Source organism: Sturnira hondurensis, unplaced genomic scaffold, assembly GCF_014824575.4.
Source record: "Sturnira hondurensis isolate 20B ecotype Veracruz unplaced genomic scaffold, ASM1482457v3 Scaffold0013541, whole genome shotgun sequence".
Lineage (NCBI taxonomy): Eukaryota > Metazoa > Chordata > Mammalia > Chiroptera > Phyllostomidae > Sturnira > Sturnira hondurensis.
The window spans coordinates 1,299,222-1,325,006 of record NW_028086172.1 but is presented as its reverse complement, the minus strand read 5'-3'; the positions used below and the strand labels follow the sequence as shown (position 1 = coordinate 1,325,006).

Sequence of the window (25,785 nt, the reverse complement as noted above, 5' to 3'; positions counted from 1 at the left end):
ACAACGCAGCGACTGAGTTGCCCCGCCCTGGTGAACACCTAGGGCTCCACTCCTCAAAGGTAACAGGCATGAACAGTCCAAAATATGGCACAAGAAGAACTCAAAGCCCCAGAGCCGATAACTGTAAGCGAAAAAGAAATAGCGAACCTCTTAGATGCACAGTTCAAAACACTGGTGATCAGGATGCTCACAGAACTGGTTGATTTTATTCACAAATTAGAAGAACATATGAAGGCTACACTAATTGAAATGAATGGAAATGCACAGGAAACCTACAGTGATGGAAAGGAAAGTGGGACTCAAATCAAGGGAGTGGACCAGAAGGAAGGAAGAAATGACTAAACAGAAAAATGTGAAGTAACAAGAATTCAAAAAAGCATAGAGAGGCTTAGGAATCTCCAGGACATCTTTAAATGTCCCAACATCCGAATTATAGGGGTACCAGAAGGGGAAAAGAAACAGCCACGAGTGGAAAACTTATTTGAACAAATAATAAAGGAGAACTTCCCCAGTCTGGCAAAGGAAATAGACTTCCAGGAAATCCAGGAAGCTCAGAGAGTGCCAAAGAAGTTGGACCCAAGAAGGAACACACAAAGGTGCATCATAATTACATTAGCCAAGATTAGAATGAAGGAGAGAATCCTAGAAGCAGCAAGAGATAAGGGGACAGTCACCTACAAAGGAGTGCCCATCAGACTGTCAGCTGATTTCTCAAAAGAGACCTTACAGGCAAGAAGGGTCTGGAAAGAAGTATTCCAACTCATGAAAGGCAAGGACCTACATCCACGATTGCTTTATCCAACAAAACTTTCATTTAGAATGGAAGGACAGATAAAGTGCTTCTTGGATAAGAACAAATTCAAGGAGTTCATCATCACCAAGCCCTTAATATATGAAATGTTAAAGGGACTTATCTAAGAAAAAGAAGATAAAAATATGAACAGTGAAAGGACAGCCAACTCACAGTTATTAACAACCACACCTAAAACAAAAGCAAACCAAGAGGACAGCTAGATCAGGAGTGGAACCATAGAAAGGAAGAACACATGGAGGGTTAGCAACAGGGGAGTGAGAGGAGGAGAAGGGGGGAGAAGGTACAGAAAATAAGTAGCATAGATGGTAGGTAGAAAATAGATAAGGGGGAGGGTAAAAATAGTAGGGGAAATATAGAATCTAAAGAACTTGAGTCTACGGCCATACCACCCTGAACGCTCCCGATCTCGTCTGATCTCGGAAGCTAAGCAGGGTAGGGCTTGGTTAGTACTTGGATGGGAGAACTTGAGACACATGGTCATAAACTAAAGGGGGGGAATGGTGGGGGAGGAAGTGTGCAGGGTGGAGGGGAATGAAGGGGGTAATAGAACAACTGTAATGGTATAATCAATAAAATACATTTTTAAAAACTGATCAGGAAAGATAAAAATGGTATAGGAAACAGAGGACTCAAAGAACTTATATGTATGACCCATGGACATGAACTAAGGTGGGAGGGAATGCTGGAGGGTTGGGGGGGCAGGGTGGAGCGGGGATAAAGGGTAGAAAATTGGGGAAACTGTAATAACATAATCAATAAAAATACTTAAAAAATAAAAAAATAAAGTAGAAAAAAAACAGATAAGGATACAACAAAGATAGAAAATTATAGGCCAATATCCTTGATGAACATAGATGCTAAAATCCTCTACAAAATATTAGCAAACCAGATCCAGCAATACATTAAAAAGATCATACACTACGATCAAGTGGGATTTATTCCAGTGATGCTAGGTTGGTACAATGTCCACAAATCAATAAATGTGATATACCACATAAAATGGAGAATAAAAACCATATGATCATATCAATAGATGCAGAAGAAGCATCTGATAAAATGCAGCACCCATTTATGGCAACAACTCTCAAAAAAGTGGGAATAAAGGGAACATATCTCAATGTAACAAAGGCCATGTATGACAAACCCATTGCCAGCATCATATTCAGTGGGCAAAAACTACAAGCACTTCTTTTAAAAGCAGGAACAAGACAGGGGTGTTCATTTTCACCACCGTTACTCAACATAGTATTGAAAGTCCTAGCCAACACTATCAATTTAAGAAACAGTGTTTTTCTCCACTTCATAATTTTTGCCTCATTTGTTATAGATTACATGACATATAAGTGTGGGTTCATTTCTGGGCTCTGTAGTTCATTCCATTGATTTATGTGTCTGTTTTTGTCAAAGTGTCATACTGTTTTTATTGCTATAGCTTTGTAATATAGTTTACAATCAAGAAGCATAATAACTCTACATTTGCCTTTTTTCTTAATATTTCTTTGGCTATTTGAGGTCTTTTGTAATTTCATACAAATTTTAAGATTCTTTATTCTAGTTCTGTGGAAAATGTCATTGTTATTTTGATAAAGATTGCATTTTATCTATAAATTGCTTTATGTAACATGGATATTTTAACAATATAAATTCTTCCAACTTATGATTACAGTATATATTTCCATTTGTTTGTGTCATCTTCATTTTCTTTCATCAATGTCTTATAGTTTTCAAAGGACATGTATTTCAGCTCCTCACTTAAATTTATTCTTAGGCCATTGGCCAGGTAGCTCATATGGTTAGATAGAACATTGTGTGCATACTCTAGGGTTGCAGATTTGATCCCCCATCAGGGCACATACAGGTATCAACCAATAGATGCATAAATATGTAGGACAACAAATCAATGTTTCTCTCTCTCTCTCTCTTTCTCTGTCTCTCTAAAATCAATAAGGTAAGAATATTCCTAGGCATTTTAACCTTTTCATTGCAATGTTAATGGGACTGTATTCTTAATTTTTCATTGTTCCTTCATTATTGGTGTATAGATATACAACAGGTTTGTGTACATTAATTTTGTGTCCTACAACATTTCTGAGTTCATTTATTCTAATACTTTTTTTTGAGTCTTTAGTGTTTTCTATATAAAGTATCATGCCATCTGAAAACACTGACAGTTTTATCTCTCCTTTTTTAATTTGGATATGTTGTATTTCTTTCTTTCATGATTGCTGTGGCTAGAACTTCCATCAGTATGTTGAACAAAGTTGATGAGATTGAGCATCCTTGCTTTTGTTTCTGACCTTAGAGGAAAGGCTTTCAGCTTTTCAACATTGAATATAATATAGCTGTGCACTTGTTGTATATGACTTTTGTTATTTTGTATTGGTTTTAACTATGCCCACTTTGGTGAAAGTTTTAATTATAAGTGGATGTTGAATTTTGTCAAATGCTTTTTGTGCATCTATTGGGATGATCACATGACTGTTATCATTCCTTTTGGTAAAGTCATATATCACACCTGGAATAAAACTCACTTGATCATGGTGTATGAACTTTTAAATATATTGTCAAATTGGGTTTGCTAATATTTACTTGAAGGTGGTTTTTTTGTATCTATGTGTTTCAGGGCTATTGGCATAGAATTTGTCTATTTCTGCAGTGTGTTTGTCTCATGATGATCATCTTTCTTACAATTTTGTGGTTGGCATTAAAACATTTTGATCATGTAAAGATCCTATTGATATTGTCATGTTACATGGTGGTGAGGTAAATTTCAGTGTGTTGTGACAATGTGCCTTTCCTAACTCCAGCTTAATCCTAACATTTAAGCAGTTTTCAAATCTATATTATAACTAATTTTTAAAGGTTTTCAATAAAGACATGTTGCTTCTATTGGGTTCACCAGAAGCTTCATTTGTTTTTTTCCCATATGATGGCTCTAGTAGTGCTCAGTTGTCTTTAACTTCATTTGAAATAATTTCATTAGATTGTATTGACAGCTGTCATATCACTGTACATAAAAAATAACAATTGGTGAATTTTTGTGTAGCCATTTTAATATAGAAACTGGAAGAAAATAAGCGACATTTTCAGTATATTATGCTTTATTATTTCAAGAAAGGTAAACACACAACTGAAATGCAAAAGGAAATTTGTGCAGTGAATGGAGAAGGTGCTGTGACTGATCGAACGTGTCAAAAGTGGTTTGCAAAGTTGTGTGCTGGAGATTTCTCACTGGATGATGCTCCACAGTCAGGTAAAAGTTGATAGTGATAAGATCAAGATATTAATTGAAAACAATCAATGTTCTACCATGCAGGAGATAGCTGACACAGTCAAAATATCCAAATCACTAAAGTTCTTGGTGAAAATGAAAAAATGTGTCTTTTATTTTACAGAAAAAAATCATATGGACTTTTTGGCTAACTCAGTATTTAATAATAAATAGACAACATTGCTCTTAGTATTCTATCCTTTTAGCAAAAGACAGAAATTAAAATTTTACCAATGACTATTAATTATAAAATTATCTTTTTCCTTGAAAATTTTCAGAAAAAGTATGTGATCTGCTATTAATATTTTGTTTATCTGGATGGAACACATATACATATATACATATGTTTGCATTCTACACAAATATTATTTTCATCAGATAAAATGTTTAAAGTATAACAGTATTTGAAGGATCCAAACAAGTGCTTTGATTAGCAGGCTTTTGAAATTTACAAATCAATTTTATTTTCTACAATTAAAAAACCCTTTTGTTACACATGGTTTTTATAATTTTTATTTTTAGCATCAAAGATTATTGAAATGATACATTAGTTTCTTTCCTATTAAAGGCATTTAAAGAAAATGATGCTTTTAGAAGAAAATCAAGGCCTTGAACACCTTTGGGTTATCCCCCATTTGTGTGTAAAACATTTAAGGTCTGTCTATTTTGTGTGACATTGCTATGGGTTTTTTCAGTTTTGTTTCCTGAAGAGTGTAATAGGTAAATGGTGAGTGGGAGGGAATAAGGACATACTATTCAGGAGCAGGGCAAAAATGTATTGTTTGCTCCTGCAAATGCACCTTCAGAAATAACTGGGTGGTCTTTCTTTGCCACTTGATGTGATTTTTAGGGGGAAGCATTCACAGCTACAAAGACATTCCTCAAAATGTGATTACTATAAGACTAAGAGATTTACAAGGAAGCAGAGTAAAAGCCTAAAGATCTCATACAGGATTGTGACTGTGGGATGTCAAAAATGCAAACTCTGTTCATAAAGATTTTAATACTTTATGTCAAAATCTGGGGAATAATAAATGTAATAAAGAAATAAAAATTAATTTTAAAACTTCTATTAGAAAGCAGCATTTCATTGCATCAAATATTTGATGTAAGACCTGGAAGAAGTTAGCTTTATCTTGACATTTACATTTGAAATCAAGACCATCAACTGAAATACTTTCTATCAAACCTGTCTTCTATGGACTTTAATAATGCTTTATTACCAAGGATTTTGTTATCAAAGGGGTGTTTAGAAGTTAGGTTTGTTTGTTTTCATAGATGCCTAGCTTAGTGAGGGAGATGAGTATAGGACTGAGTGCTGGAACAAAGGGCATGTGCAAAGTGCCAAAGTGCTGCATGAGTGAAGAGAATGTAGCCGTAATTCAGTTGATGTGTTTTTAAAAATGAAAAAAAAATAATGCAACTGGGGTTAATGTTAAAAATAGCATATTTTGACCTAATTTTACTATTACAAAGTAATATAGTAACTTATTCATGGCAGAGATAAGGGCCATACAGCCCTTTTAAATGTTCATCATAGCCACTTTGTAATTAGGTGCTTTGTGTACCTAGTCTTTTGCTACAAAGAGATACCCATTAGTCCTGGCTCTTGCTTTTAGTTGTTTAATTCCTAGAAACATGCCATCTTCCAAGACTGAATCTTGAAGAAATAGAAATTCTGAGTAGATTGATTACTAGTAAAGAGATTGAATCAGTAATTTAAAAAACTTCCCAACAAATAAAAGTCCAGATATCACCGGTAAATTTTAATACCAATACTCCTCAAACTATTCTAAGAAAATGAAGAGGAAGGAACAGTTCTAAACACATTTTATAGGGCCAGCATTGCCATGTTTGCATTTTAAATGATAAAATCAACAGACACTCATTTCTTTTCAGTTTTATCTAGAGGATGAAGTGAGATGCTACACAGCCATCAGTAGGAGTGGCATGCTGTTCTCTGTGTAAGTGTTAGGCAAACTGTGTAATTCACTCTCTCTCTATATAGGAATTTTCCAATCAGGAAGTACAAAAATAAAACTAACTGCCTGCAGGAGAAATGAAAGTAACAGTGGCTTTCTTGATAAATGACAGCTTATTTTTTACCTACATACATGTTTCTAAGAAAGATCTAAAAATCTACAGGATCTATGATGATATTACAACATTCTTATCATCCCACTTAGATTATTATGTTTGGTTCCAGTTACCACGTTAAAGAAAAGATGTAGCATTTGAAAAGGGGAATTAGATTGACCTTAGGACTACAAGGTAGGAGCTGCCAGGACAGGATAGTTTCCTGAATTTCTGTAACCTTTAAAGAGCAAGGTGGAAGAAGATTTAATTGAAAATAAACTCACTGCCATATACATAGAGATAGATAATGTCAACTTTGTTTTGTTACCTTACAAATTATTGTAAAAGATGTATAAATTTCAAAAGAAGTGAAACTTGTTGAAACAAACAACTGTGCTCCTTTGCTTTTTCCAAGTCCATCTTTCTTAGTGTGCAAACAGAAGAGTGCCCTTCTGTTTCCTCCGTAGAAAATTTGTAGTTAGTTCTTTTCTGAAACATAGGAAGGATATGCCCCTTAGTGGAATACCAGAGGCAGGCATTGCAATAACTATAAACCAATGGGAAGAAGTATGCCTCAGGAGTGGCAACTAAGCTGCAATAACCACTAATATCTCAAAGGAATTTCATTTTAATCTACCTGTATTTTTTAGTAGGTAGTTGGCAATTTAGGAAGCAGAGAACCATAGGACATCTGAGTTATGATGGTTTAGAGAAGTCAGTTTATCCAATCCTGGTTTTACAAACGAGTATAGTGGGATCTAGAGAAAGTAAGTTATTTGTTCATGGTCACACAGCTACTTAATTGTGTAATTTGGCACTAATACCCAAGTCCCCTTATGACTTTTTCAGGGTTCTGTCTGAATAGGTTGTTGTTTGAAAATTCATTTGTAACCTGATTTCATGGAACTTGGAAAATAAGTTGTCATGGACAAAATGATAAGCTCAGAGTTCTCATTTATTCCATAGCATTTGTCATTTGTCTCCATGTTAATTTGAGTTTTAAGTCATAGTAATACTAGCTTTAGACGAGGGGTGGGAAACTCATTTTCACTGGGGACCATAGCAGCTTCATGGTTGCCTTCAAAGGGCCAGATATAATTTCAACTCCTTAACCGTTAAGGAATAGTTACATTTATACAGCCCTAAAATTATTTCAGCCCTTTGAAGGCAACTGTGAGGCTGATGTGGTCCCCAGTGAAAATGAGTTTGACACCCCTGATTTATTTATTTTTATTTTTTTCATTTTATTTTTTCCAATTTTTTATTTAATTATTTTTCAAGTACAGTTTTCTATTACTCCCATCCCATCCCACCCCTGTGCTCCCTCCTTCCCTCCCATTTCCACCCTTCTCAGTTGTTGTCCATGTATCCTTTATATAGGTTCCTCTAAATCCCTCCCCTATTTCCCCTGAAATTCCCTCCCCTCTCCTCCCTGGTCACTGTCAGCCTGTTCTCTATTTCAGTGTCTTTGTTTATATTTTGCTTGCTTGTTTGTTTTGTTGTTTAGCTTCCTGTTAAAGGTGAAATCATATGGTATTTGTTCTTCAACACCTGGCTTATTTCACCCAGCATAATGCTTTCCATTTCCTTCCATGATGTTGCAAAAGGTAGGAGCTCCTTCTTTCTTTCTGCAGCATAAAATTCCATTGTGTATATGCACCATAGCTTTTTGATCCATTCATTTACTGACGGGAACCTAGGTTGCTTCAAACTCTTGGCTATTGTAAATTGTGCTGCTATGAACATTGGGGTGCATATGTTCTTTGGGATTGGTGTTTTAGGGTTCTTAGGATTGATTTAGACTTTCTGTTACATATGTTTCTTCCTTTTGATTATCAACCTGGTCACATCATGTTGCGGATATTTGAGGCTATTGCACTAATTTTCTACCTGGCCTTACCTGCAGGCTGTCTTGTAACAATTCCTTCTGCCCATCCAGTCAGTTTTTATTTCCTTAATCATTCTGGTCCTCTTTCTGTCTTTGTTCTTTAAAATCTAGCTATCCTTCAAGACTCATTCAAATTTAATCTTTCATAAAGACTTCACTGACCGCTCCAGGTAAAAGTGATACTTTCATCTGAATTCTTATATCTGTTAGTTTATATCACCCATGCGTTCAACATTCATTTATCAAATATTTTAAAATTTTCATTGATTTTTAGAGAGAGAAAAGAGGGGAGGATGAGAGAGAGAGAGAGCAAGAGCGAGAGCGAGAGCGAGAGAGAGAGAGAGAGAGAGAGAAACAGAAGGAAACATTGATTTGTTGTTCCACTTATCCATGCATTTATTGGTTGTTTCTTGTATGTGCCCTGACCAGGGATTGAACCCACAACCATAGTGTATTGGGACAACGCTCTAAGCAACTGAACTACCCATCCAGGGCTATCAGATATTTTTCAGTGCTGACTCTATGCCAGGAATTAAGGGGAGTTTATCACTCAGGGCCTTGCAGTATAACAATGAGTGACCATAATTTATCTCTCTTTTTATATTGTAATATTCTGATATTGGTGGCCATGCTTAAAGATATTTGTTTTTTCCATAACTCATAGCAAAGCGCCTTTTTTGCACATAGCTGAGGATCTGTAAGTATTTACAGAATAAATATTGAATTAATAGTCTGCTATCATACAATGAGGAGAAAAATGTGGCATGTATGGGATCAGCATACAAACCATTAAATATCAGTTATAGTATCTTTGAAGAGCTTCCTTTAACTCTCAAAGAAGTTGGTTTATTACATATCATAAAAGTGACAAGATGATCAAGGAAAAAGTCACCAAGAAAAAAGGGCATTTCAGTCATATTTCAAGACAGAGAGATTGTAAACAACAAGTGGAAGACCACTACTCAGTCTCTACGTATATCAAAGTGGAGCTGTGTTTCAAAACCTTTATTAGCTAACAAAGAAAAATGGTCTGTTTACTGTAAAACTATAACAGTAAGATGTTATTAGTCAACATGAGATTTTGGACATATAAATGAACTGTATGTAGTGTTTCAAAAGGTGATCATTTGTACCTTTAAGTTTCTGTCTCTGGTATCTTATTTGGCGAAGAACGTGCTTTTTTCGTTATTTTATTTTCCGATAGTGGAGTGGTCCTTGTCAAGGGATGAACAGAGGGATTTAAGAGACTTTCAGATAAATAATCCTCATCATTCCCACTCCTGCCCCTCAGTAATACATTGAGAGTGCATCCAGGCCAGGATCCTTTTGCTCTGACCCTGCTTAATTGTGTTCATCTGCAGCTAGCTGCTAGACTAAACCAGATAGGATTACCAGAACAATCAATTGGCAAATGAACTCATTTTGTTAGAAACAGCTTAGCTGTGTTCTGCTTACAGAACTGTCTGCGTTACTCATCTCATTTAAGCTTCACTGAGCAAATAAGCCAACTGTTAGTAAAAGTTAAGGTATAATTAAAATAAATTTCAGAATGGTCTTTCTCTCCATGAATAACTTTATAATAAATGTACATTTTTGTACCCATCAACAATTCAGCATATTTGCTGCCATCAACTAAGATTGAGTTTACAATGTTTCTAATTGACTTTAGCTATACAGTGTGAGTTTCTTCATATTCTAAAACACTGTGGCTGTCTGTAGAGAAAATGGAGTCAGTCAGGCTCCCTCACTCAGATGTCTGGGCAACTATGATAAGCAGATATTTCCATAACCTTGAGAATGGGCCCGCACGTGCAGAATCACACTTCCTTATACAGTATCTTGGTACCCTGCCAGCTTTGTGAGCACAAAGTATATAAGGGAGTTGGAACTTCCCTTGGCACCACACATGGCTTGCAGAGTCCCTGGACCACCCCATCCCAGAATAAAGGTACATCAGGCATCCTGGCAGCTCTGTGAATTTTCTACCATCTGCCTGAGTCCCATGTGAACATGCCTGGCCTTGACTGGCTGCGAGACACTGTCCTTATGTAAATTAGGCACCTACTCTGTGCCATATTTGTTAGATTTTGTAGTGCAACAGTGAACAAGACACCTCAACCTATTCTTTTGTAGAGATTGCATTTTTGGAGGGAAGGTAGACCTACAATAAGGAAATAGAGAAAATCTGCATACATTGTTATAAATGATGTGAAGCAAACAGTGTTTCAATCAGCCGCTCAGAATCTACTAAGGTCTCTACTTAGGCAGTGTGCTAGTTTGGAACTAGGCCATTCACTATCATTTGAGTGTGATATCAAACCATCAAACCCCAAGTTATCAACTTTAAAAGCTGGTAAAACAGTGATTGTGTCCAGTGTCTAAAGGGCTTTAGTGTTTCATTTCACATGCCACATTTTCTTAGTGTTTTCTGTGAGTCATTCTGAACATACATCAGCAAGACAGGATCATCAATGGGAAGATTTAAAATATAACAAGTGTAATAAGTGTTTTTTAAAAATCCCACATAAAAGCCTGGCTAGACTGCCCCTTTCATATAGGCCAAGGCATAAGATTCAAAGGGTGCTTCATGGTGTCTTTGGCCAAACCTACAAACATGAGTAGAAAGACTGTTAAGGAGAAACATTCCCAACACAAATATTGTTGCCAAAGGTGCCCATGGCATTAAGTGCTTTAACTTTTATGAAGCTTTTGTGAGATCGTGATATTTAGAACATTAAAGAATTGAAATAGTTTCAGGTAGGTTATCTTAATCATCAGAATTTATTTATGTACCTAATATTTATCAACTTTGAATATGTGGGACAATATTAATGAAAAAATATTTGGGATACATTGATAGTATGACTAAAGGTATTTATTTAATTGTTTTCATCCTCAATGGGATGTATATTCATACTGTGTATACTGAAATGATTATTGTATTATAAGAACAAGTTACCAGTATTCTACTTTTTATGATTATTGCCTTGAAAAAATGCATTTGGTGCTGTGAACCATACTCCTATCTCAGAGGTTCTTTGTTATTGTAGGACATATGAGGAATAATAGCATTGAACCCACTGAGGATCCCCAGACTGGACAGACAGAGTTTATATAAAGGATCATTTGCCAGAGAGAGCTGGTATAGAGTCTTGCATTCTTTAAGTTATATTGGCAGCCTATGTTAAATATATATGTATAACCTGGAACCCATTTTTTACAAACAAGTTTAATTGCCATTGGCTCATTTATCTTTGCTATCACCCTATGCCATATTTAATTTTTCTTTTTGTTTTCCTCTGGACTCTGACTTTAAATCTATCTGACTTTTAAAAGAATTAAGCTTATGCACCAAAACCTTAAAGAAGCAGCAGATATTTAAAATTATCATTTTTTTTTAGATTTCCAAATAATTCTAGGAAAAAATAAATTCCCAAAAGAAAGAAAATGATAGTTTTAATCATTTGGGCCTTGAATCAGGAGATCATGCATGCGTTGGGGCTTTCTAAATTTATTTTTTATTGTTTTAAGTAAGATATCTCCATTTTCACTCCACCACGGCTCCCCACCCTACCCATCCCGGCCTCCCACCCTCAAACCCCCTTTTGGCATTGTCCATATGTCCTTTCTACATGTTCCTTGATGGACCTTTTGGAGACGAGTGATCAATAGTTTGTTCAGATGCCCTCTGAACTTAAAGATACCTAAAATACTCTGGCTTTTATTTTTACTGTTTTATAATAAAAGAGATTTTCAGTTTCTTTTAACATACTGGGTTTGTCAAAGAATTTTCAGCATTCCTAACAAGATTAAATAGCTTTATAACAGCTGCTATGGAGCAAGGGGTGGCATAAAATGAATGAAGTTATTAGTTAAGAGTAGGGAAAACTCCCTGAAAGCTCCAACAGCGGAAAGACAACTATTCAAATGATTGAAAAAAACCTCCAAAGAGAACCTAAAAAAGTAACACCTGGATACTAGCCATTCATCCTTTATAGGTGAAGTTGGGGGGAGGGCAGGGTATTGCTTGATTTGCTTGATTTGTGTCTTCTATATTTGTTGAATTTGTTCTCAGATCAACACTTTGTTTATTGTATTGGGCCTGAGAAACATTGTATGATCAAAGAATCTTGTCTAAGGAACAACTAAAGCCAAAATGAACCTGAAATATGGCAGTGTGCCAGGTTAACAGTTGACTCCAATTTCAAAGCATAGGGAACATTATTTTTACCTTTATGAGGTATAATAGACAAATAAAAATTGTAGATATTTTAGGTGTACAGTTATTTCACAATGTTTATGTATATCAAAGCATCGGAAACATTTTATTGGTCATTTGGAATTTTAAATTTATTGTTCCTACTCTGATTGAACGACAGTTTCTCTGAGTGTAAGCAGAGTTTATTTTTATCAAATCTATTTTCTTCTAATACAATTAGCTTTAGATGCTTTTCTGTATGTGAAAAATAGTAAAATGGTATTGATGTCAAGAGTCAAAAGCTTGGTTTTCTTCATTAAAAACAGTGCATATGACTTTTCAGGTAGATAAACAATCTAGCAGTTTTCATTCACATTGTCTTTTGGCCAATTGATTAAAGTCTGAGTAAATAACATTAAAATAATGACCAAACAACTCAAATTTCTACTGGAACCAAGGAGATTACATAAATTTGCTTAGAGATTTAGGTGTAAGATCATAGTAAATGATAGGATCTATAGGAGATAGAGAAGTGCATACTCCATCTATGGGTAGACATTGCTTCTCTCTCTACTTCATCTATTTCTGCTGAGCCAGTGACTATGTGGGACCAGTGTTTTCAGACATTCCTTTTTTGTTACAGAACCACCTACAAATTCAGGTTTTATGTAAAGTTTTTATATTTTAGAAGTTCTGGCCAGACCAAACAATATATTTGGTAGGCACATGAAAGAATGGCTCCCTCTTATCTTTCCTTCTACCACCCACCAGCACTTTACTGAAGTTCTTCTAGTGTTCAGTTGGCAGTGTATTGGGCTAGATCATCTCAAAAGTTGATGGTATCTTTAAAATGCTCTGTTTTAGGTAATTTCCTCTTTGTGAAGAATTAGCAAAAGTAGCACTCTATTTAGTTAACTTCACATCCAAGGGAAGACACATTATGTGAAATTTGATAGTGAATTTTAAATTTATCTTCAAAAGGACTAAAATACTTCAGTCCAATGATTCTGTGATGAAGAAAGTAAGAACAGGCTAACAATGACCAGAGGGGAGAGGGGAGGGAATTTCAGGAGAGAAGGGGAAGGGTTTGCAGAAACAAGTATAAAGGACACATGGACAATAACAAGGATGTGGTGGAATTGGAGAGAGGTGGGGAGGGCTGGGGGTGTGGCCTCAGATGAGGGTAAAAGGCAGAAAACTGTACTTGAACATCAATTAAAATAAAATAACTTTTTTTTAAAAGAAAGAAAGAACAAGCATTGACTTGGTGTGTGTGAGTATATTTTGCTTTAATAAAGTGTCATTTCACAGCCCTGGCTGGTGTAACTCAGTGGATTGAGCACCAGCCTAGAAACCAAAGGGTCACTGGTTTGATTCCCAGTCAGGGCACATGCCTGGGTTGCAGGCCAGGTCTCCAGTGGGGGGCATGTGAGAGGCAAGTGCATATTCATGTTTCTCTCCCTTTCTTTCTCCCTCCCTTCTCGTCTCTCTAAAATTAAATAAATAAAGTCTTTTAAAAAAGAAAGTGTCATTTCAAAACAGGTTGGGAGAGTGAACTATTGTATAAAGCAAAATCAAATAGTTCTGTCAGTCAAGTAGGCGAAATAAAGGCTCACCTCCCACCTCCTTTCCCCAGCAGCCCTAAATGTATATTTGCATTTGTGGTTTATTTAGGAATCTTTCTACAGACCTTTAAGCAGGGAAGCCATTGTCTTTCAAAAACAAACAAACAAACAAACAAAAAACCTGAAAGGAGACTTTCAACAAAAAGGCTATTAGAACCAAAGATTATAAAAAGGTGATGATATTTGTACTGGGCATTATAGGGAGGTTCCTGTTTCCATACTTAATAAGTGCATTAAGGCTCCTTGTAGTTTTTTTTTTTTTAGCATGGTATTTTAGATTTCATTGTTCTTAATTAAAGGGCTTGGGAATGCTGAGAAATATACTACTGGAAAGAATGGTTGTTTCATTAACTAAGCTAATTATGTTTTTTTGTTGATTTCTTTTGTACGTGTGTGTGTGACTGTATGTGTGTGTGTGCATGTGTGTGCATGCACGTGTGCGTGGGTAACCCTTTGAGGGAAGATGAAAGATAGTTCAGTATTTCTACAGAAACCAGTGTAGTGTAAGCTGAGTGATTAATGGCTCCATGTTTAGGAAATTAAGGCATAACATTCAGATTGGCTTACTTTCATCATCCTGTTGGCCAAAAAAAAAAAGTGAAAAAACTGGGGAGATTTTTTTCTCTAAAAAGTATTGGAATACCTAATGGGATGGGAAGAAGGCTCTTGAGAGCAAGGGAAAAGACATAATATTGCTGACTCTTTTCTGGAATTGTTACGACCCGAGGCCATTTCCTTCCACAGAAATCTATAACCTTATTTTCTTGCCTTCATATATAGAAAAGCCCTAAATCACATGACATTTCACATTATTCCTTATTCAGTGTGGATTAGACCAGAATATAACAACATTATCTATACATTTAAAATACTGTTGGGTAGCAATTCAGGCTTTCCTACCTCCTTTGTGCTCTTCCCTGCTGGTGTTTCATTGTGTGTAACCTATCTAAAATTTCTGAAAAATTTAAGAAGATTTTTTGTGAAATATAATAAAGCCTTGATTAGTTGGAAGCTAATTAACCAGAACTCTCAATTAACCAGTTTTATTTATTTATTTTTTGCTACACTCTCCTTTTAGAAGGAAGAGGCAAATGACAAGAAAACAAGCTGTTAACAGGTATTTATGTATTTATTTTTTAAAAATCAACTTCCTGGGAATGTCCTGGATCCTGTACAGACTGAGCCCAACTGCTGTAGTTTGGTTACCTGTACTTTGCTTACTAAGGTAGGAAAGTAGAGCCATTTAAAAATTTCAGCAGCAAGTGTTGAAGCTTCCTTGTTAGTTAATAATACGATAGAAAATCCAAATAGTTAATTTGAACCTGTGTACCCATTTCAGGGCTATAGTTAATTGGGGTCTCCTCAAATTCACTCTTGCCAATTAGTGACCACTCCTATCTATTCATTGAGAGTAGCTCCCAGAACCACTGGAGAGATGAGTTCCGGCCAGAGAAAGCAAGCCTTTCCCTGGGAATTACAGTAGGAGCTAGAGAAAGACTGCAGCAGGGATGGGAGTTGAGTGAGGTCACTGATGTAGAAACCTTGGCATGTATGTAAAATAATGGGAAAGTAATTCACCAACCTCGTGGCTCTGAAATGCTTAGGAAGGTACATTCACTTTTGCAGGGCAGCACAGGCTATTAAGTGTGCTATAGTTTTTTTTTTTAATTTGCAAAAAACCCACAGTTCTAACTTTCAGAGTTGTTCTAAGCATTAAGCATGGATATATTTTATAGATGTGCTAGTGGTTCTAAAAGATTTGAAATTATCGTTTTGTGAAGATACTTTTTAAATATTTTAATAAATATTAAATATTTTATATATTTAATGTTTAACATGTATTAATAGTTTAAATAATTTAATAAGTGGTTCTAAAATTTGGGAATTGTTTTTGTGAAAATGCTTTTTTATATTAGCATTTTTCATATTTGGAAAATACTATTTTAATATTTGAAAATACTTTAAAAATTTAAATATTTAAATAACAAGATTTATGCTTGAAACTTCCTAAAATATCTATAATTATTTCAGTGAAATTGCAATCAGAGATAACATATTGCTTCCGGCCTTATACCTTTGTGGCTGTATTGGGGCAAAGCTGGGCAGTACCTCAGAGAGGCAAAGAAGGAGAGCACCCCATGGTGCTGAAGTGCATTTTGATATTGCCTGGCCATAGTGCTCCATCTTCTCTTCCACATACCCTTCTCAGGTTAAATCACCCTTGGCCTTTCCCCTCCCTTTGAGCTGTGGAGCAGATTGAGGCCACTCTGTATGATTAGTCTGGGTTTTCTACATAGAAAATGGAAATCACTACAGTGGTGTTTCCAGGATCTAGTCTATACTAAATATTACTCTTAAATCTCATGCACACTGAATAATACCCAAGTGACCTGAACCAGTGGATGTGCCTCCTTAAGTGCCACACTGTTTTGTTAGGCTGCAACTTTGATGCTGAGCAGACAGGGACCCAGCAGTTTTCATGAATGAAAGATTTTTTTAATGGAAAGATGGAAAGACTTTAAATGGATTGAGTTTTGCATTTTAGATTTGAGATATTAAAAGTAAGTGCATTTGATTTTATATGAATGAAATTGAAATCAGGCATTGAAATGGACTTTCACTTTCTTTTTATTTTCTGAGAGAAATGCCATGCAAATTAATGCCAACTTTTCACTTTTAATTAAGCATAGCAATCGTTTAATAACTGTATATATTTATTTTTTGATTAATCATAACACATGTTACATTATATGATGAGTTTTCACATTTACTGTAACCTGAGGAAAACTGGGAAATGTTTTTGAAGTATATGTACCGACTGATTCCCAGAAACTACAGAGAAACCAGACAATAGGGAGAGGTGGGGACTCTGGTGACTTACACTCTTTTCAAAGGTGGCAGCGTTTACTCAGCTCAGCTGATTGCTACCATGTGGGAATGCAGGCCCAGTATTGTTAAGATTTGACTTTTCAAGAGAAGCCAGGAAACCAGATTTTTATGTGAAATTCACGTAATTCTTAATTGTTGGTAACTAACTCAATAAAAAGGAAAAAAAGCAACATTATGCAGGCAAAACAAAACCCATCTGTGGTCTGGATCTGCCCAGAGCTGTCAGTTTGCTACCTCTGCTTGAAACTGTAAATTTTGCATTGTAGATGCTGCAATTTTGAACAAAATCACAGTGTATTATAAAGGCACCCAAAGATCTTGATGACGGAAAATTCCTATAAAGTAAATAAATTATAAGTGGAGTGCTTGTAAGTAATTCTCCGGGTACTCAAAATAGCAATTATGCAGTTTGTGATTTTACTGCCACATGGAAATAGCCAAGATAGTTTTCCTTAATGAGGTTTGAAAATTAAGACAAAATTCTAATTTTTTTTTGCTTTCATATCTATCAATGAAGCACAGTATGAAAAATCATTACTCACATGTCCTAAATTATTAAAGTATCGGTTCTGTCACATACCATAATTAAACCCTCTAATTAAGGCCCAATTAATGGTGCTTCAATAGGAAGAAAGCAATGTCTGTAGCATGTATTGTTTTCTTTTAAGTTGGCTTGCCTTTAAACACTTTTCCAATTTTATCAAGTGAAGTTCCTTTATTTTTACAAATGGTTAAAATAAGAAAAAGAGAAATGTAAGTAGTTAACACAACAAAACTTCATTTGAACTTTTCATAGGCATTGGCAAAGATAAAACAAAATTGGTCATTTGAGATTTTATTATGAGGTAACTGTTTGACCGATCTGAGCCTTGGCTTGTTTGTCTGTCCTGCCCTGGACCTCAGCACATAATCCCACTGTGCTGCAATGCTTTCGACATCTGTATGCCCCTTTCATCGCTGGCAATCCGAAAGCATATTTGTCTAGAAAGGAAACAATTAAATTCCAATCTCTCTAGGAAAAAAAAAGAAAAAGAAAAATACCCCACTGCTAAACCTGCTTTAACAACCTGTATAAATTCTTAGAGTGGTAAATTGACATTGTCATTTCTGATGAGAATTGTATTGAAGACTTTATAAAAAGTGAGAAAAGAGAAAGAAAAGAATGCACAATCTCAAATACTAAATTAACTAAAATCTGCCCACCCTCATTTTTGATAGGGATGAACTCTATTTAAATATACTGAAAAATTAAACTGTTCCATAAAAACTCTCAGAACTGGAAAATCTTAGTTCTTTGGTTAATTCTCAAAGGAGAGAATTTTAAAAATGAATAATTATTTGATGCATTTGACCAGTGTTGACATATAAATAGGATAATTCAGTATAAATTTTGATGAGTTGCTAGTACTATTTTTGACATGACATTATAATATCTAATATTCTTCAAACATGATATCCCAGGTGAGTTCCCATTTATTAGTTCATTTAATCATCATAACACCCCTACAAGGTAGATGTTGTTATTGTGATCCTTGTTTTAGAGATCATAGTGAAGCTCAGAGAACATTAAGTGACTTATCCAAGGCCACACAGCCTACAGATACTAGAGCCAGGCATCAGGGCAGTCCTATTTCAAAGCTTATGTGCCTTGGATAAATGTACTTTGAATACCTGACAACTGGAATCATACTTAGTACCAAAACATCCTGTTTAATTATATATAAACATAATTATATATAAATACTTGTAGTGAATATTTCTGACTTTTTGAAAAATGGTATTTCTATTCTGAAGTCAATTTGGTAACATCATTTCTATTGTGTAATAAATTAGTGAGATGAATTAGAATGTAGTTCAACTAGAAAGAGCAGGAAATAATGAGAGACAGCTGTGGACCAATAATAAGGTCTATGTTTTGCTACATTTGATTCATGGCTCAATTTAAAAAAGCAAAGCTGTAGCTGTAAAGCATTAATGGTATGTCTAACATGAATCTCCTTTCTGCTCACCCTCTTCTGGAGGTCATCATTATCTTCTATTGGTGTGTAGCATTGCTGTGAAATTTTTCCAATTATATATGTATACATGTATTAAGTTTTGTGTTTTGAAAAGTGTTTTGTGTTTTGAAATGGTTTAAAACTGTGCTATCTTTTTGTAATTATTTTCTCATTATATTTTCGAGATTTATCTAGGTTGGTTGATTTATGTATGTCTAATTTATTAATTTTTTATTGTCCACTACTATTTCAGTGTATGAGTATACACTTTGATAATTCCTTACCATACCAACAGACATTTAGGTTGTTCTCAAATTTTTGTTGTTACAAACAGTGGTGTAATAGGCTTCATATTTTCTTGTGCCAATGTGGGAAGGCTTCTCTGGTGAATAAACCTAGAAGTGAAATTGTGGAGTTGTGGGCTATGCACAAGTTGAACTTTAAAATTAATTAATTAAACAGAGAAAGGGAGAGCGAGACACACACACACACACACACACAGAGAAACATTGATTGGTTGATTCTAGCATGTGCTTTGACTGGGGATCAAACCCACAACTTTGGTGTATTGGGAAGACAGTCTAAATGAGCTATTCAGCTAGGACTGCACTACTTCATCTTTAACAGTTGCTGCCAAATTGTTCTCTCTAAAGGTATTCTCATTTACACTCCCACAAGCATTATAGTCCACTTCCACATTCTTGCCAGTGTAGTGGATATTTTTTAACAAAGAATTCCTTTAAATAAAAGCAAAATTCTTTTTATTGATTCTCTTTCATGATTATACATACATTTGAAAGATTGATTCTTATCACTTAGTGTACACAACAATATTTACTGATACTATTTGTGTCATTATTTTTCATTTTAAAACATATGGCTCAGATAAGCAAAAGGATTCTACTTAATTTTGTATTTGCCAGGTTACAAGGCACTTTCTCATGAAGCCCCATTTGATATGAGATAGTGTGGCAGGAAGAAGAACTCTAGAAAAAAAGTCGGAAGTCCATGGTCCTAACGCTGCAAATAACTCTGTAGCTTGGGACTTCAGCTGTTGCATGTGTAAAATTAGGATATTGGATAAGCAAACTCTTAGAGATATACTATAACCTTTGATCTATGATACATATTTCCCTTTTCCTTGAATCTATAATTTACTTATTGTGCATAAAACATAAAGACAAAATCACATTTTATCAATTTGTGAAAACTGTTGCATACCCTCTGGCTTTGTTAAGATCATAAGTTTTCCCATTTATCTCTGTGTTTCCCTTCATTCAAGGACAATAGGAGGTGGGATAGAGGATGGGAGCAGGATCTCAGCATTAGAAGCACTAGACAGTGACAGCACGCCATCTTGAATTCATCTTCAGTGTTTCCCACTCTGAAGCATTACATCACAAATACTGAAATACAATGAAAACAAGGACTCGCTGTTATGGCTTTGTGTTTCTTTTCAACATCTTTGTATGCCCATTTGAGATTCAAAGGAGAGGACATTTGGTATTTTCAGCTCCCTTAAGATTTGATTCCAACAGTGCTTTTATGGTGCTGCATATAGCTACTTATAGAGAGGGGAGGATTCAGGTTGACTATTCTCTACATTCTGTGTTTCCTCTTGGGGTATGGTGGTTAGTAATAGGATATTGTGTTTGCCGAGACTTTTGATTAGAAAGATCTGCATCTTTACCCTGAGATTTAACAAACAGCTTGCAGGCTTTCTTAGATTCTATGAGCATCGGAAAGAATATTCAGTTAGAAACTTGTCCAATATTGTAACAGACTATATAAAGTTTAATAAGGATTTAGTTAAAACTGATTTTATGTAAACTCCCATAATTGCAAATTATATCACAGAAACACTCACATGTACTCACACATTCACACACACAAATATTCCCTATCACTAGTATAGAATGCCTATTATTTTTAATGACTTTTAGAAAGTAAACTGTTTACCTATGAGGACATTGAACAGAGTTACATTTTTAGTGAAGCTTCTACCATGAAAGGTGGCAATTCCAGCAAACAAAATGGAAATCAGTTCATGTCTTGTGATGGAGACATTTTTAGGGGCCTCTCTTTCTATAAGCAGTCCTGGGAAAACTTTTTGACTATGGCATTTCTAGGGAGTGAATTGACCTCCTACAGAGTTTCAACATCAGAAAATACAAGAAAATTGTGGTTCACACACTTTGTTCAGATGATCTCCAGATTAATACAGTTCACATATGTATACCTCATTGTCCAAATGTGACAATAAGCCTAGAGAATCCCACATAAGTTGCCTTTGAGGGTTTTTACCCACTTTGATCTATTTGTGAACTGTGAGGCACTTACTTATTTGAGAACTTCTATTGCTAGTTTTGCTAATTGGCAACCTGTTTTATACTTAAATCATACTCTAAAAATCACTCTTTTGCTTATTGTATCACCTCACTAGTTCAGTGAAGAGGAACTTGTGCCAAGTTAATCTTGATTCTTTTGGGCCAGATCCTACTTATCCTATGTGGAGATTTAATCAGGTTTTCTAATATTTTGAATAAGCACTAAATAAATCACTTACAATGCAAGATATCCCAAAGCCTTTAAGCTTGTTTCTATAGGTCAAAACTTTTCCAAGACAGCACATCTTGGTGGCTGACAACACTATTGGGAAATCACTACTATACTTTCAAAAAAATAAATATTATGGTTGCTGAATATTTATAAAAATAGGAAAGGATGGAGTATAAACATTGTTGTATTGCCTTTATCATCTGTATTTCTAAAAAACACATCATTTGTATTTGAGATGTTAATGGATCTTTATTTACAAAACCATTTGCAGTTGTTTTATGTACTCCCCCTTTCTGAGTACCTATGCTTTTGTTAGCCTAAACAAAGCCTTGGCAAACAACATTTATCTCTTATCCACAAAACATCAAAATCATGGACACGTTTGTCATTACCACTGTCTCCAAGAATACCCATGTGCTTTGCCACAGATGGCATCTAGATAATAATGCTATAATATGGGTATAAAAATATTCCCTTTTGCTTATTGAAAATCCAATTTGAACCTTGAGCAAGTCATTTACATGATGTTTCTTTGGGATTACTTACATTCTTGTCCACTCTGACCTAGTAATTTTGCTCACAGTTGGAAATGTAATGCAGAGTGACTAAGATAATGTTGTTTACACAGACTTTAAGTGGAGTGACATTATAGTCAAGCAAGTGTCACATCACCCAAAGTGAAGGAAGACTTAATTACCATAATCCTGTGAATACTAAAATTCCTCAGGCATGTGTAGCATAATAATGCAATGTTCTGCATGTTACATTTAATAATGTGAAGGTGCAATACATTAGGTCTCAGGCTGTGTGTTTCTTTAACATAAATGAAAGGACAGTAGCATGATAGGAGAAAAACAGACTTTTGGAGTAGGATACTTGTCTGAATGTTTGGGTGAAATCTGTCCTTTCTTTTAAAGTGAGTTGCCTAGAGATGTGAAAATTAAGGAACTGCTACAATATCCATATATCTCAATTCCAGGGAGTAGGGTGACAGAGCATGAATCTCTCTGGAGGACGAAGGGTAGATTTAACTAAATGCCTGAGACAGGATGGAGAGGAAAGGCTCATAACCACCCCTTATTGTGCAATGGGGAACATATCATTAATTTATGGGGAGAGTAGTGACATTTTCTAAAATCGTGAGCACTATTCTTAAAAGTTTGTCAGTGTAACTAATTAGTTGTTAAAATGGAGTTGATTCTAAGATCCAGTATGAATGCAACTGAAAAGGCAGGGTATTGTTCCTAAATTGGTAGGGTTTGTTATACATCTTGATGAATGCGACAAAGTAATGTTAAGAAATGGGACTATTATGCCAAAATGGCCGTTCTTTAGTTTGTGGTCCTTAAAGGAATTATGTTCCATGGCAACATGCTCTAAAGCTCTACAGATACATGTGAGTGCCCTAAAGACGTGTCTTGCTTTCAGTTTTGATAACACCAAGCTTTCAATACAGAGTACCTTACTCAAAGTGCTCTCCACCTCTCAGCATATTAGGACTCTAAAGATTGGCTCTGACTTTAGATTGTCATTTGGAATTTTTATTCTGTACCTAATTCTAATGCTCAGAAGTGAGCAAGTATAAAAGTAGTTTAGCTATAAAACTTTAAAGAATTGATATAAAATAAATTCATTGGAAACTGAGATGTAAAAAGTTATGCAGTTGAATCAACAGATTCATGTGATATATTTTTAATAATTTATGATACAAAGTGCTAGATCATCTGATATGCAGTATTCCAGATTTTTTAAGAAGTGTAATGTAAAAACTGTTATAAGATAAAATATTGAAGCAACCATTCTTTGATTTGTTGCAATTAAGGGAGTTTACAGCATTTTGAATTGATTTATCATTACAAAACACTCTTCTGATAGACAATATTTCTATTTAAATATATGAACAAAGTTATTCTTTGACTTTATATGATAAAATCAAATGCTTTGAACATTTTTATTTAAAATGGGTAGTTCTAGCCAAATAGTTTATTACTATAATATAGTTGGTTAAGATATCTATATGTTTATGCTACATAAAGTAAAATTATCATAAAAACAAAAATAACAATTTTTATATTTTTTGTGCTGCAAGAGTTTTTACAAATACCCATTAAATCACAAGTTGATGTATCTAACATGTTAAGTATATAAAAGATAGTGATTTTATTTTTTCACTTAGTATAATGACCTCCAGATTTATCCATGCTGTTACAAATGCCAGGATTTCTTTGTTTTTAGTTTTTTCCCCAATTTTTTTATTTAATTATTTTTCAAGTACAGTTTTCTGTCTATTACTCCCATCCCATCCCACACACCCCCGTGCTCCCCGCTCTCTCCCATTTCCACCCTTCTCAGTTGTTGTCCATGTATCCTTTATATATGTTCCTCTAAATCCCTCCCTTATTTCCCCTGAAATTCCCTCCCCTCTCCCTACCTTTTGCAACATCATGGATAGAACTGGAAAGCATTATGCTGAGTGAAATAAGCCAGGTGTTGAAGGACAAATACCATATGATCTCACCTTTAACAGGAAGGCTTTCTTTGTTTTTATTATGTTTTTTACTTTAAATAATTTTTATTTTTCGATTACAGTTGATATACACTATTATACTAGTTTCAGGTACATAACCCAGTGATCAGACATTATATTACTTTCTAAGTGATGACACAATAAACCCTTTTGGCACCATTGTTATTATTAGGGTATTATTGAATATATTCCCTATGTCGTACTTCACGTTCCTGTGACTATTTTGTAACTACCAGTTTGTGCTTGTTGATCCCTTCACCTTTTTCACCCATTCTCCCCAACCTCCCTCCCATCTGATGCATTAGTCTGTTCTCTATCTATGAGTCTGTTTCTGTTTTGTTTGCTTATTTATATTGTTCTTTACATTCCTCATACAAGTGAAATCATTTGGGATTTGTCTTCCATTGTCTCATTTATTTCACTCAGCACAATACCCTCTAGGTCCATTCATGTTGCAGATGGCAAGATTTCATTCTTTTTTATGGCTGAGACATGTTCCATAATGTATATGCACTACTTCTTTATCCACTTACCTATTGTTGGAAACTTTGGTTGCTTCCATTTCTTGGCTACTGTAAATAATGCTGCAATGAACATATGGATGCATATGTTTCTTGATTTAGTGTTTTAGGTTTCTTTGATAAACACCCAGAAGTGGAATGTTGGGTCCTTCTTTGTCTCATTCTATAGCCTTTGTTTTAAAGTATATTCTGTCTGGTCTAAGTATTGCTACCACATCTTTTACTTGTTTGTTTGTTTCCATTTTCATAATATATCCCTTTCCATCCCTTTACTTTAGTCTGTGTGTGTCTTTTGATCTGAAGTAGTTCTTCTCTTGTAGACAGTCTACAGGGTCCAGCAGAAATAAGGCCTGCTTGAGTGATGTTGGTAGGGTAATAACATGGGTGTCATAATTTATAGTTGTAACTTGAACATTTCATCTAAAATGTGCTATGATGTCTATGGCCATACCACCCTGAACGCGCCCAACTCGTCTAAAATGTGCTATGACATGCTTGAGTGTGATATTGTTTTTTTTATTTTTTAAATTTATTTAATTATTTTTCAAGTACCGTTTTCTGTCTATTATTCCCATCCCATCCCACACCCATGCTCCCCCCTCCCTCCCATTTCCACCCTTCTCAGTTGTTGTCCATGTATCCTTTATATATGTTCCTCTAAATCCCTCCCTTATTTCCCTTGAAATTCCCTCCCCTCTTCCTTCTGGTCACTGTCAGCCTGTTCTCTATTTCAGTGTCTTTGGTTATATTTTGCTTGCTTGTTTGTTTTGTTGTTTAGCTTCCTGTTAAAGGTGAGATCATATGGTATTTGTCCTTCAACACCTGGCTTATTTCACTCAGCAAAATGCTTTCCAGTTCCATCCATGATGTTGCAAAAAGTAGGAGCTCCTTCTTTCTTTCTGCAGCATAGAATTCCATTGTGTATATGTACTATAGTTTTTTTGATCCATTCATTTACTGATGGGCACCTAGGTTGCTTCCAGCTTTTGGTTATTGTAAATTGTGCGGCTACAAACATTGGGGTGCATATGTTCTTTGGGATTGGTGTTTTAGGGTTCTTAGGATACAATCCTAGCAGTGGAATTGCTGGGTCAAAAGGCAAGTCCAATTTTAGTTTTCTGAGAAATTACTGTTTTCCATAGTGGTTGTACCAGTCTGCAATCCCACCAACAGTGGACCAGAGTCCCCTTTTCCCCACACCCTCTCCAACATTTGTTGTTTATTGCTTTCTTTATAATAGCCATTCTCACCGGTGTAAAGTGTTATCTCATTGTGGTTTTAATTTGCATCTCTCTGATAGCAAGCGATATTGAGCATCTCTTCATGTGTCTCTGGATCCTCTGTATGTCCTCCTTGGAGAAGTGTCTGTTCAAGTCCTTTCCCCATTTTTTAATTGGGTTAGTTGTCTTCTTAGAGTGAA

The 25,785-nt window shown here is 35.2% G+C and overlaps 1 protein-coding gene across 2 annotated transcripts in view; it reads left to right on the top strand.

Moving 5' to 3' along the window:
* DACH2 (dachshund family transcription factor 2) overlaps positions 1–25,785 on the top strand; it is a 469,220-nt gene that overhangs the window by 114,514 nt on the left and 328,921 nt on the right. For both annotated transcript variants that reach the window (XM_037061876.1, XM_037061875.1), the window contains exon 2: positions 14,951–14,989. In XM_037061876.1, the coding sequence (XP_036917771.1) occupies positions 14,951–14,989 (39 nt within the window). The remainder of the gene's footprint in view (positions 1–14,950; positions 14,990–25,785) is intronic.